This window comes from Cervus elaphus, chromosome 4 (genome assembly GCF_910594005.1).
Source record: "Cervus elaphus chromosome 4, mCerEla1.1, whole genome shotgun sequence".
Classification (NCBI taxonomy): Eukaryota; Metazoa; Chordata; class Mammalia; order Artiodactyla; family Cervidae; genus Cervus; species Cervus elaphus.
In genome coordinates, this window is record NC_057818.1 from 16,191,684 (window position 1) to 16,204,260 (window position 12,577).

General features: G+C 48.2%; 2 protein-coding genes across 10 annotated transcripts in view; one reads left to right on the top strand and one right to left on the bottom strand.

Moving 5' to 3' along the window:
* Positions 1 to 9,440, bottom strand: part of FANCA (FA complementation group A) — a 38,690-nt gene extending 29,250 nt beyond the window's left edge. For 7 of the 9 annotated variants that reach the window (XR_006340475.1, XR_006340476.1, XR_006340477.1 and 4 more), the window contains exons 1-7: positions 9,330 to 9,440; positions 8,574 to 8,683; positions 8,120 to 8,213; positions 6,404 to 6,546; positions 6,203 to 6,298; positions 4,702 to 4,775; positions 646 to 758 (exon numbers count right to left, since the gene is read on the bottom strand). Coding sequence is in view for 5 of the 9 variants with exons in the window: in XM_043898319.1 (XP_043754254.1) it covers positions 646 to 758; positions 4,702 to 4,775; positions 6,203 to 6,298; positions 6,404 to 6,546; positions 8,120 to 8,213; positions 8,574 to 8,683; positions 9,330 to 9,408 (709 nt within the window). In the remaining 4 variants the exon portion in view is untranslated. Of the gene's footprint in view, positions 1 to 645; positions 759 to 4,701; positions 4,776 to 6,202; positions 6,321 to 6,403; positions 6,547 to 8,119; positions 8,214 to 8,573; positions 8,684 to 9,329 lie in introns of those variants that run through there. The other 2 variants (XM_043898321.1, XM_043898322.1) reach the window with 2 other exon arrangements.
* A 101-nt stretch (positions 9,441 to 9,541) lies between these two features.
* Positions 9,542 to 12,577, top strand: part of SPIRE2 (spire type actin nucleation factor 2) — a 34,083-nt gene continuing 31,047 nt past the window's right edge. The window contains exon 1 of the mRNA XM_043898326.1: positions 9,542 to 10,737. The gene's annotated coding sequence lies outside the window, so the exon portion shown is untranslated. The remainder of the gene's footprint in view (positions 10,738 to 12,577) is intronic.

The following is a 12,577-nucleotide window of genomic DNA, read 5'->3' on the forward strand; positions in this document are numbered from 1 at the left end:
TGCAGGATAACTCACATCAGCAGGACAGTTTTAGGAAGAAGGAATGCCCCTTCTGCAAAGGAAGACTGCACAAGCCCCACAGGGAACCCTCTCGTCCAGGCTTCCATTTACTTATGGGCCGCACTCCTCAGGGAGGATGGGCGACGGCAGACATGCTGACCCGAGAGCCGCAGGGGCCGGGTGTTTGAGCGAAGGGCCCCGGCAGGCAGCCCTGCTCACCCAGAGTCCCCACATTCAAAGAAGCTGAGGTTCCTGCCCAGCTTCTGCTCTGCTTCTCCGGGGCACCTTCTAAAATCACCACTTGGAGCCGGGCCTCGGAGAGGCATGGATACTGCACAAGTACTAGCAGCCTACTGTCCGCCCTCTCCTGCCCGCTCTGGGCCTGGGAGGGAGGACAGGTCATCCACGGAGCCCCTGCCTCTGTGCTCAGAAGGTCACCATGTGCCCGTCCTCAATACAGCAGCCGGCCCACCCAACAGGCCAAGAGGCTGCCGGCCCAGTTTTCACACAGTTCAAGGTCAGCGCACACCCTGGAGACCAGGTGTGACTGAGCTGACTTCTGTCGGATCTCCACACCCCAAGTGCAGCCCGCTGTGCTTCCCTGACCATCGCCAAGGGAAGCACCCGCCTGCGCCATGCACTCACCGGCAAGCACAGCCCTGGCGACCTCAGCGTGCTGACAGGGCACCTCTATCTGCTCACACAGCAGGCCCAGGTCCTTGCAGAGCCAGACCACCACAGCCTGGGTGTCGGCGTGGCTGAGGGTGCAAGCACAGCATCCCGTTGTCGGTCACACTCACTCCACCAGGGAGCTGAGGCCACAGGCAGCAAGCCGGCACTGCTCAGCCTCCTGCCCCCAGCACTGTGGGGCATCCAAGAAAAAATCACCACTTTTTCCACATAGTGTATTTACCTGGAGTGGCTTACTAATGTTGGGGGGAAAAAAAATATCTTAGTAACAGTAATGAGAGTAGTAATAAAGTAATGAGAGTAGTAATAATGGGCTTGGGCTCTAGAAACCAACAAGGGAGTATCTGGCAGAGCAATGCTGGTTCGGGGGCATTGCAGTGGGTCGGCAACTCTCATTTGCTAGGTTTGTATTTCCCTGGTGACTAATGATGGTGAGCATCTTTTCACGTGCTTGGCTATTGGTGGATCTTTTTTAAATTTATTTTTATTTATTTGGCTGTAGTAGGTCTTAGTTGTAGCCTGCAACCTCTTAGTTGTGGCATATGGAATCTAGTTCCCTGACCAGGGACTGAACCTGGGCCCCCTGCCTGAGGAGTGCAGAGTCTTAGCCACTGGACCACCAGGGAAGTCCCTGTATGATTTTCTTCAGAGAAATGTCTATTGAAATCCTTCATCTGCTTTTTAACTGGATTATTCCTCTTCTTATTGTTGGAGTAGAGGAATTATCTGACTTGTAAACAGTTTCCTGTGCACTCTTTTCATCGTCCTGATGGTTGCATGAACTTTAGGTGTCACATCTGAGAAACCCCTGCTTGGTCCAAGCTCATGAAGATTTACCCTTAAATCTTCTTCCAGGAGGTTTATGGTTTTAGTCCTTAAGTTCAGGTCTCAGATGCACAGAGTTAACTGCTATCTGTAGTGGAGGTAGGGGTTCAACTCCATCCTTCTACATGTAGATATCCAGCGGTCCAAGCACCACTGCTGAAAAGACCATTTTCCCCCCATTAAATGGTCTTGGTACCGCTGTCAAAAACAACTGACCATAAATGTATGAGTTTACGTCTGGACACTCAATCCTTCAGTTTTTCTCTATGTCAACTGTTATACCAGGACCCCGCTATCTAGATAATGACTGTTTTGTACTAAAAGTTCTGAAAATAGGATGTATGGGAACTTCCCTGGTGGACCAGTAGCTAGGATTATGTGCTTCCACTGCAGGGGGCACGGATTTGACCCCGGTTGGGGAATCCCACAGGCCGCATGGGAGGCAAACAAGCAAGAACTCAAGCAATCAATACAGTAGATGTGATCCTTCAGGTTTTCCCCTCCTTCTGAACAATTTTTGGCTATTCAGGGTCCCTTGTATTTCCATATCAGCACTGGGACAAGCTTGTCAAAGTCTGTGAGCAAAGCAGCTGAGACCTGAGGGACCCGTACTGGGTGCACAGGTCATGTTGGTGAGCAGTGCCATCCTGATAATAATATGTCTGATCCAGAAGCCTGGAGCATCTATTTAGGTCTTAGTTTCTTTTAGCATGTTTATAGCTTTCAGTGCACTAGCCTTGTTCTTTAACTTTTTCTTTTCGATGCACTATTAAATGAAACTATGTCTTAGTTTCACCTTCAGGTTGTGTGTTGTTATCGTATAAAAACGAAAGGGTGTTTGTGTATTGGTCTGGTACCCTGCGACCACACAGAATTCATTTATTCACTCCAGAACTTTTGGTGTGGGTTTCTGAGGATTTTCTATATGCAAGATGATGTCATCTGCAGACAGTTCCAGTTCTTCCATTCCAATCTGGACGCCTTTTTATCCCCCTTGCCTAATTTCCTGGCCAGAAAGTCTGTGATATTGAACAGAAATGTTAAGAAGGTTCCTGATGGTACAGTCTGCTGTCTCAGTATGATGTGAGCTGTGGGTTTTTCTCAGATGACCTTTATCAGGTTGACATGTTCCCTCTACTCCCAGCTTGCTGAGTGTTTATCATGAAATAGTATCAGATTTTGTCAACTGCTTTCTGCTTCTATTAAGATGATCACTATTGTCTTTTATGCCATTAATATATATGTTAATTAACATTCAGATGTTAAACCAACCTTGCATTTTGGGGGAAAATCTCCATTATTATGATGTTTAGACCTTTTTTGGTTGCTGGATCCAGTCTGTAACTATTTTGCTGAGTTTCTGCATCTATATTCATGAGAGATGCTGGTCAGTAGTTTCTTGTCCTGTGGTCTCTCTGTCCAGCTTTCCTGTCAGGGTACTACTGGCCTCGTGCAGTAAGGTGGCGAGTATCCCATCTTATTTATTTTCTGGGAGAATTTATGAAGGGACACTGCATTTCCTCTTTAAATGCCTGGCAGAATTCTCAAGAGGAGCCAGGGCCTGAGGGTTTCCTTGTGGGAAACCTCTGTTTTATTTAACAGTGACTCGGTTTCCTCTCCTGTTACAGGTCTATTTAGTGCAATCTTTTGTATCTTACTGGAAATGCATCCATTTCATCTGTTTTCTAATTTACTGGCATAACACTGTTCACAGTATTACCTTACAGTGCTTTTAATTTCTGTATGGTCAGCAGTAGTAATCTTCATCTTGATTTTGGCCGGCTGTGTCTTCTTTTCTGGGTAAGTCTAAGGCTTATCAATTTTGCTAACATTTTCAAAGACTTCCTCATTGATTCTCTCTATTATGTTTCTCATTTCATTGACTTCTGCTCTAATGGTTATTATTTCCTTCCTCCTGCTTGCTCTGGGTTTGGTTTGGTTTTCTCTCTCTAGTTACTTAAGGCCAAACTTTAAGTCACTGACTTCAGATCATTCTTCTAATATAGGTTTGTGCAGCTATAAATTTCCCTCTAAGCACTACTTCAGTGGCACCCAATATATGTTGGTATTTATTCCCATTTCCTTTGTTATGCTGTTTTCTAGTTTCCCTTGTGATTTTTTTCACCAAGCCAATGATTACTTAAGAGCGTGTGGCCTACTTCCCACTGTGGATTTCCCAAACTGTCTTCTGTGGATTCTATTCAGCACCTCTGTGATTTGAAAACACGCTTGTATGGATTCCACCCTTTTTAGGGCCTGACCCATGTGGCCCCTCCTGCAGACGGTTCCACACTTGAGAGCCAGTGTGCTGCTACCACTGGGTGGGACGTGCTGCAGGTGTCAGGTACGTCGGCTGGTCATCACCAGTCTGGCCAGTGGATCGACCCATTACTGAAGGCTCCAATTATTATGGTTCAAGGTCCATCTCTCCCTTCATTACTGTCAAGTTTTGCTTCATATATTTGGCACTCTGACATTAGGAGTGTATGCTAGGAGATAATGGTTTTCATGTAGTCAAACTAACCAAACTTGCGTAACTTCTGGATGTGACCCACACGTCATGAAACCACTGGCTTCAATATGGCATTTACCACCGAGTATGACAGTCCCCCAGACTAGACACTGTGTTTCTTCTGACCAGAGAACAAACACTTAAACCTCCAGCCTTCTGTTGACCAGAAGGCTGCCTTGAGCAGGGACGGCTAACCACTAAGGCTCCTGATGCTTCTCACATCTGGACGGGAGGCAGGCAGTGTGCAGGTCCAACTGGCTCCACCTGGACCACCTCTCCTTCAGCCCCTCCACATCCTGCCCCTCCTCCCCGTGTCTCTCCTAACTATATAGGGTTGTTCCTTTTGTAAAACCCCCTTTCTGACTCTTGGTGGCATTTCGGGAAGTAACAGTTGCACACATTTTACCAGTCATATTAACCTGAAAATATTTTATCACATTATGTATCTCATAAAAAAAAAATTACCAAGTCTGTGCATGATGAAGATTTCAATTATAACAATGTTCTCTTTAAATAATAAAGCAACTGCTTCTCTGGGTGATTTTTGGTTTCACGTATACATGAGTCATATTAGACTAGATTACAAAAATTAAATCATGTAATATTAACTTAACTTTATGTTACATAAAGTTTTAATTTTAGCTTATTTTAATGCTAAATAATCACTGGTTTACCTTTCCAGCAGCTCTGGGATGCTTACAACATTCTGAACATGAAGACGCCACACAGCTTCAAGCAGCAAAGAATTCTGAAGAATGTGACAGAACCATGAGTCCTTCACCCACACATTTTCTTCCAAGACATTCAACCTTTATGCCTAACGACACGCTTTCCTGAAAACAAGCCTCCAACATTCACATGACCACCTGAACCCCCATCCCCACCACGATCCTGCGTACAGGCCCAGGCTCCAGCTTAACCCACCTCTAGGCCTTTCTCCACTGTGGCCAACACAAGACCCCACAGTGTAGCTGGTCACACCAATTTCTCCTTTCCAGGACCCTTCAGTGGTTTCTCTCCACTTTCAGGACAAAGGCCCTCTGGGGGTAGCCCTGACACACCCCACCCCCTTGGACATGGTGCCCCAGTCTGACTCGGGCCCCCACACCCACTGCACCCTTCTCTTCACCCAGGAATTCTGACTCAGGCCCCATCCCCAATAAGCTTCTTCCTGGAAGCCTTTCCTAACCACCCAATCAGACACCCTGCCCACTCTTCTCTGCTGCCTGCAAACACCCGGACCATCACAACCCACATGCACTGAGCTCGTTATCAGCAGGTGCTGGGACCATAGTAAAGCCTGACAATCACTTGAACTCTAGATAAACGCTGGATAAAACCATGGCTGCATCACCACCACTTAAGGGTTTCTTCTTTGCTATATAACAGGTCCCGTTTAGTAACTAAGCAATAACTTTCAACTGTAAATCAACTGTGTGTCTGTTCTGTCACTCAGTTGTCTCTGACTCTTTCCAACCCCATGGACTGTAGCCCACCAGGCTCCTCTGTCCGTGGGATTTCCCAGGCAAGAATACTGGAGTGGGTTGCCATTTCCTTCTTCAGGGGTTCTTCTCAACCCAGGGATTGAACCTGTGTCTCCTATGTCGGCAGTGGATTCTTTACCACTGCACCACCTGGGAAGTCCTGTCAATCAACTATACTCCAGTAAAAAAGTCTGTTTAAAAACCTGTAGGCCTACTAAATTTATAACTTTTCAAAAAACAACAGATAAGGGAATTCCCTGATGGTCCAGTGGTTAGGACTCGGCCCTATCACAGCCTTGGCCTGGGTTCAATCCCTGCTCCAGGAACTAAGATCCCACAAGCTGCACAGTCTGGCCAATAAAAATAAGTTTAAATTACATTTTTCTAGTTTACTACCCTGGGAAATTGTTCATCATAGTTATACCTAAGAAGGCACAACATGATGTTTCTGTGTACAGTCTATTCTAATAAATATGACTAATGATGGGAGAATACTGATAAATACGGTAATTGAGGGTCCTTCTTCCCCATTCACAGAGACACTTGCTGAAAGCTTTCCACTCCAGTCTCTGTGATTAATAAGACACTTGCTGGAAATTCCTAACAAAACCTAGGGATTCTATTGGCTCCACCAAAATGAACCGGATACTGCTTGAAAATCCTGGAATCAGAGTTTCAATCTCAACTTTACCTGTGCTTTCCATAATTCTTGACAGAAGTAGAGACGGGAGAACATGCTCTGTGCTAATAAGTTCTGAGCGATCTCCAACAAGGACGACAGTTTCTTCTGAAAAGAGATTAAATCCTTTCTAAGAAAGCATATTATACGTTCAGTTTTCCCAGACAGCCAAACAGCAACAAGCACAGTCCCCTCACTCGCACTGGATCTTACCCTCTGCTCTGGTGTCAGCAGCACCTTGGGAGGGGGCCTCGTGTCTGCCTCACAGATCCGCATGAGGCCAGATGCCACCACCTGGCTGGACAGGACAGCCGCTGGGATGCCCAGCTGTGTGGCTTGATCCCGCAAAGCAGAGCCTTAAAGACAGGACAAAATATAGAGATACCCAACAAAATCTACTACTGAAGGAGGCTGGTTAAATGCCTTCTCTTAAGCTCTGCTATGCTATGCTAAGTCACTTCAGTCGTGTCCGACCCTATCCCTGGGATTCTCCAGGCAAGAACACTGGAGTGGGTTGCCATTTCCTTCTCCAATGCATAAAAGTGAAAAATGAAAGTAAAGTCGCTCAGTCGTGTCCGACTCTTCACGACCCCATGGACTGCAGCCTACCAGGCTCCTCCGTCCATGGGATTTTCCAGGCAAGAGTACTGGAGAGGGGTGCCATTGCCTTCTCTGTCTCTTAAGCTCTAGCACTATAGAAAACTGCCTTTTGAAGGGGAGAAGAGACCTGGGGGACACAACATATAAAAGTAAGGCAATGTCAGTCTGGTTGAAGCATCTCACGATGGTCTGGGGCCCCTGAAGCCCAGGACTGCATACCCATACACACATATTTGGACAATATGGGTGACACAAACAGGGCGCCTGGCAGATGGATTCTCTTTCTTTTAATTTAATTTTTGACTGTGCTGGGTCTGTAATAAATTACAGAAACTGAAAAAAGAAGTGGAGCCTGAAGATGTGACTGATTTGCTGCAACCTCATGATAAAGTTTGAAGGATGAGGAGCTGCTTCTTGTTTCTGAGCCAAGAAAGTGGTTTTTTAAGATTGAATATAGTCCTTGGGAATATGCCGAGAAGACTGCTCAGATGACAACGAAGGATTTAGACTATTACAGAAACTTAGCTGATAAAGCAGTGGCAGGATCTGAAAAGACTGACTCCAACTTTGAAAGTTCTACTGTGGCCAGCATTGCAGGCCACAGAGAGAGACAGTCTATGAAAGGAAGACACAGTGGACTTCACTGTTATCTTGTCTTAAGAAATGGCCACAACCACCCCAGCCTTCAGCAACTTCTGCCCTGATCAGTCAGCGGCCTCAACAGTGAGGGAAACTCTCTACCAATAACAGAGATCACGACTCTCTGAGGGCTTAGACGATGGTTAACATTTTTAGCCATAAAGTCTTTTTAAAATTTTAGCAATAGAGTATTTTCTAATTCAGGTATGCACACTGTTCTTTTAGACATAATGTTGTTGCACACTTAGTAGATTACAGTGTCACGTAAATGTAACATTTTTATGCACCAGGAAATGAAAAAATCTGTGGGACTTGTTTGCCTGCAACACTGGCTTCCCAGCAATGGCCTGGGGCAGCCTTCATCTCCAGCTGCCTTCTGCACTTCCTTACCCAGCACGGCCTGGTCCCGCCACTTCCAGAAACGAGGACCATATTTTTGTCCCATCTTCCCAAGGGTCACTTAGGTTCCTACTGCTCTGAGCCCGATGCACAGTCGCTGTTTTTAAACAAGAGCCTCAAAACAAGCCCCAAGCAAGTCACAGAAACTCGTTGTTGGTGACCACACATATAAGTAGAAAACCATTATCTGGGGGTATTTAAACACATCTGCCTGTTAGAAGCACATCAAAGTCACTTTACATACAGCTCTGCCATATCGCAATATATTAAGAAAACAAATCTATAACTCACCTATCAATGAACTAGAAAGGTCAGTGTGGGCGTCAGGACCATCACAATCAATCAACTGGCGGAGACACAGCTGGTCACAGGGAGGACCTTCTACCTAGAAACCAAACACCAAGAACTCCACTTTAAAATTCAAGCCGTGTCCTGAAGACAACCAAAGTGTACGCGGTGCTTGCCTACTGTGCGATTCCCAAATAATCTGAGGTGAAAAAAAAATTTTTTTAAGGTGAAACTTACTGAAACCTTTGAGAATTACCAGACTCCTCTCTGAACTGTTCTACCTCCAAATAGATAAATGCTCCTGATTACTTTTCTCACCTGGACAGCATTTAGTGGGTGCTCCTCCCAGATACTCACGAGTCTTGCCAGGTATCTCTTCATAAAGGTGATGCCTTTGAGAGGTTTGAAAACCTGCAACCCAAATGTGCTTACAAAGGTGAAGCCAACTGCCTCTCACCTCCAGAATGAGCTCACTCAGGTTTAGATGGCTTCTCAGGAGGCGCACGGCTGACTCTCTCACCTTCTGCTCCCCTTCCAGACTCAGTTTCTGCCTCTCGACCCTTCCCTCTAGGGAAGAAAATCAGTTTCACAAAAAGTACAGCACTCCTTAAACACTCAGACAAGGAAACACTGTGACACGCTGTACCCCTGGAGGTGAAGCACCCTGGAACGTTATGTCCATGGGACTCCTGCCAAAAACCTGCACAAACTTAATCTAACCCTAGGACATATCAGACACACCCAACAGAGGGACACTCCTTCAAACCCCCAGGTCAGGAAGACCCAGGAACTGTCACCCACGCAGGGGCCAAGGAGAAGGGAGTAACTGACACGTGGGAGCCTAGACAGAAAGAGGACTTTACGGGGAAAATTTATGAAATCTGAGCAAAGTCTAGTTTAGCTGGTTAAGATGTACCAAAGCTAGTTTCTTGGGATTGATCCTTTCAAAGATGTTAAGGTGACTCGGGTTGAGCGGAGCTGAACAATTACTGTCATCCAGGCTACTGGGGGGTGGGGGAGGTGAATCTTACGTCTCTCCCTTCTGCAATTGCCCCTCGTGACCGCACGTGGGACAGAGTGGACAGAGGGCTGCCAGAATGGGAGGCTCGGGTGAGCGTGGAGGGATCAGGGCTCCGGGATCACGATGAAGGGGAACGAGGATGGGCAGAAGGAGGTTCGGGGGGAAGGAGTCTTGGGGCCCGCGCCCACCTACCCAGCAGCTCGGCCCACGCTCTCCTGCGGACCCCAGGCCCCTGATCCGAGGCGGCGACCCGGGCCCCGGGGGCTGACATGTTGCGAACACAGCGCGGGGCCAGGGCTCTAGGGGTTCTGCCCGCGCTGCCCTCTCATTGGCTGCGGACAGACCCGAGCGCCCATTGGCTGGCAGCTGCCATGCCACACCCACCTCGGGGGCGGAGACTCGGCGGCCATCTCGTCCGTGGCTGAAGCGGCCATCTTGCAGGTGGCGGGAGACCGCCGTCAGCAGTGTCTGTGGCATTTATTTAGGTCCGACTGAAGGCGGAGGTTAGCGGCCCTGTCAGACGGCACCACCGGGAGAAGACTGTGCCATCCCTTTTGCGTTATTCCTGTCGCGGTGACCAGAGCTGTGCGTGAGGAAACAACCGACAACCCCAAGTTCCGGAGACGCCAGAACCACGCCGCCTGTAGGGAACCGAGGAGAACGAATCTGCGCGCGGGACCCCGCGGAGCCTGCGGCGGTACTGAGGCTGCCCCTCCCTCCTTTTCCCCAGACTTAAGCGAAGTGTCACCGCGAGGCCGCGCACGCCGGGGTCGCACAGCAGGGGTCTCCCACGTGAAGTCCATTTTCAGCCCACCCCACACCCCGCCCCTCTCAGGAGGATGTGGGGAGGAGGACTGGAAATCCGGGCTTGTAACCATGGTGACCAGCTCGTGTCCCGGAAAGTCTTGTTAGAGAGAAAGATGCTCCCAATATTCAACCCACTTAGGAATTTACAGGGATTCAATGGGTATGTGCCTGGACTGGGCGCAGACACTGACGTGCACCCCAGTCTCTGTGTCCAGGTTTTCAGGGAACGTAGTTTCCTCGGCCGTGAAGACGGGGTGACAGATGCCCTCAGACAGCGCTGACTGCCACCCGCTGAACCTTTTCCAGGTGGCTGGAATGTGTGTGCAGGCTGTGACCGCCTTGCACCACTCCTGCTGCCGCCCCCGCCCCGTCATGGGGGCTGTTGAACTTGAGTAAACAAGGGTCCGAGGGAGGCGGGCCTTGTGGGTTGCAAAATGTGGCCAGGAGTCCTCCCCCTCTGTCTCTGTCCCTTCCATTTGGGCTGGTGATGACATGCGAGTGACATGATGCAAACAGGAGTTTGAAAGGAGCTCATGCTGAGAGGGAACCCTCCCAGCGACCCTCAAAAGAACATCCTGAGCCAGCCCACCAAGGACCAGACACATGGAGGAGAGGCAGCCTCTCAGCCAACAGTCCCTGGCCAGCTGCCTGCCCACTGCCAGAACCTGCAAATTAGGCCATCCAGCTGCCAGTGACCTGTAAACGGGACAAGGCTGGCTGACACCAGAACTGCCACAGGCACATGATCAGGTGCTAAGCACACAGCTGAGGAGGGGAGCACCCACGTGGCCTTGTAAGTACTGAGAAGACCTTGCCTCCAGGCCCAGTGAGCAGAACCCTGGCAGGTGCATGTCCCAAGTTATGCAGCTGGTTGAAAAGAGACTGGGGAGACAAAGGCAGGGCACAGAGGCGGGCAAGATGGACTCAGGCCATCATTCGGCAGTGGAACAGGGGCTTGACCACAGTGGTGGCCTTGAGGTGAAGAGAAGTGATGAGATAGATTCCTGCTTCAAAGGTTGATCCCCGAGGTGAGGAGGAAGAGCAGAGTTTTCTAACCTGAGCCAGTGGGAATGTGGAGATACACATACATTATACACACAAACATCACACACATGCACATCATATTCACATACATCATACCATATACTTGTACATCATATATGTACATGTATATCATACACACAAACGTCATATGCATGCATGCATTGACACACCATATGCACATGTATGTATAACACACATATTCATGTACACCATACACAGATGTCATATTCACATACCTCATACCATATACTCGTGTATCATATGTATACACATGTTTTGTACACACAAGCACATCATATGCATGCATACATTGAGATGCCATATGCATACGTGTATACATCACACACACATACATCATATACACACATCACATACCTACCCACATACATCAGCTGAGAGGTGGCAACACTGGGAGGATGGTTGAGAGACAGTAACAGGACAGGCCCAGAGTTCAAGTGTGAGTGTGTCAGATTCAAGATGACAGACCCTGTGTGGGGCTGCCAGGGAAGTAGGTTGTAGGAGCCTCAATACACACATGTACACACACCCCTCACACACACACCAGCGCTGCCCGTCACTGCCCATTGTGGCAGTCCTCACCCACCTGCTCCAGAGAAAGTGGAGAGCAGATACCCAGTCATTTGAAGCATGTCAAACGTGCCACTGTTGTGACCCATGTGTCCCCTGTGCTGGATGGACCTGTGGGGAAGGGGCTGTAACCAAGCATTTCCAAAACATCGTTGGAGCCTGTGCCTTCCCATTGTCCGCTGATAGTCTACATTATTTAGGGGCTATTTTCCTTTAAATTTAGTCGTTTTTTTCCTTCTTCCTTCCTTTTTGGCTACCTTGGGTCCTCATTGCTGTGCAAAGGCTTTCTGTAGTTGCAGTGCTTGGGCTTCTCATTGCAGTGGCTTCTTTTGTTGCAGAGCACAGGCTCGCCAAGTAATTGTGGCTCGCAGGTTCTAGAGCTTGCAGACTTCAGTAGTTGTACAAAGGCTTAGTTGCCCCAAGGCATGTGGGATCTTAGTTCCCAGAGCAGGGATTGAATTCAGACCCCCTGCATTGGTAGTGTGAGGTCTCAGCCACTGAACTACCAAGGAAGTCCCTGAGTGCATTTTATTTATTTTTTAAAATTATTTATTTATTTATTTAATTTTTGGTTGTTGTGGGTCTTTGTTGCTGCGAGCGGACTTTCTCTAGTTGTGACAAGTGGGGGCTACTCATCTTTGCAGAGCTTGGGCTTCTCATTGTGGTGGCTTCTCTAGCTGTGGTGCGCAGGCCCTAGGCCCGCGGACTCAGTAGTTGAGGTGCATGGGCTTTAGTTGCTCCTCGCCATGTGGAATCTTCCCAGACTAGGAATCAAACCTGTGTCCCCTGCATTGGCAGGCAGATTCTTATCCACTGTATCACCAAGGAAGTCACCTGATTCCACTTTAAATGAGGTTTCTGTTAATTTTCACAACATAAAGAAACCCCAAATTTTGCAAATGACTGCCAGTGTCACCAGTGGGAAGCAAACAGTGTTCTTGAGTATTTTCTCAGCTACTGATCAGGAATCCAGAGAAAGCACCTCCGTAAGCGCCCCTTCC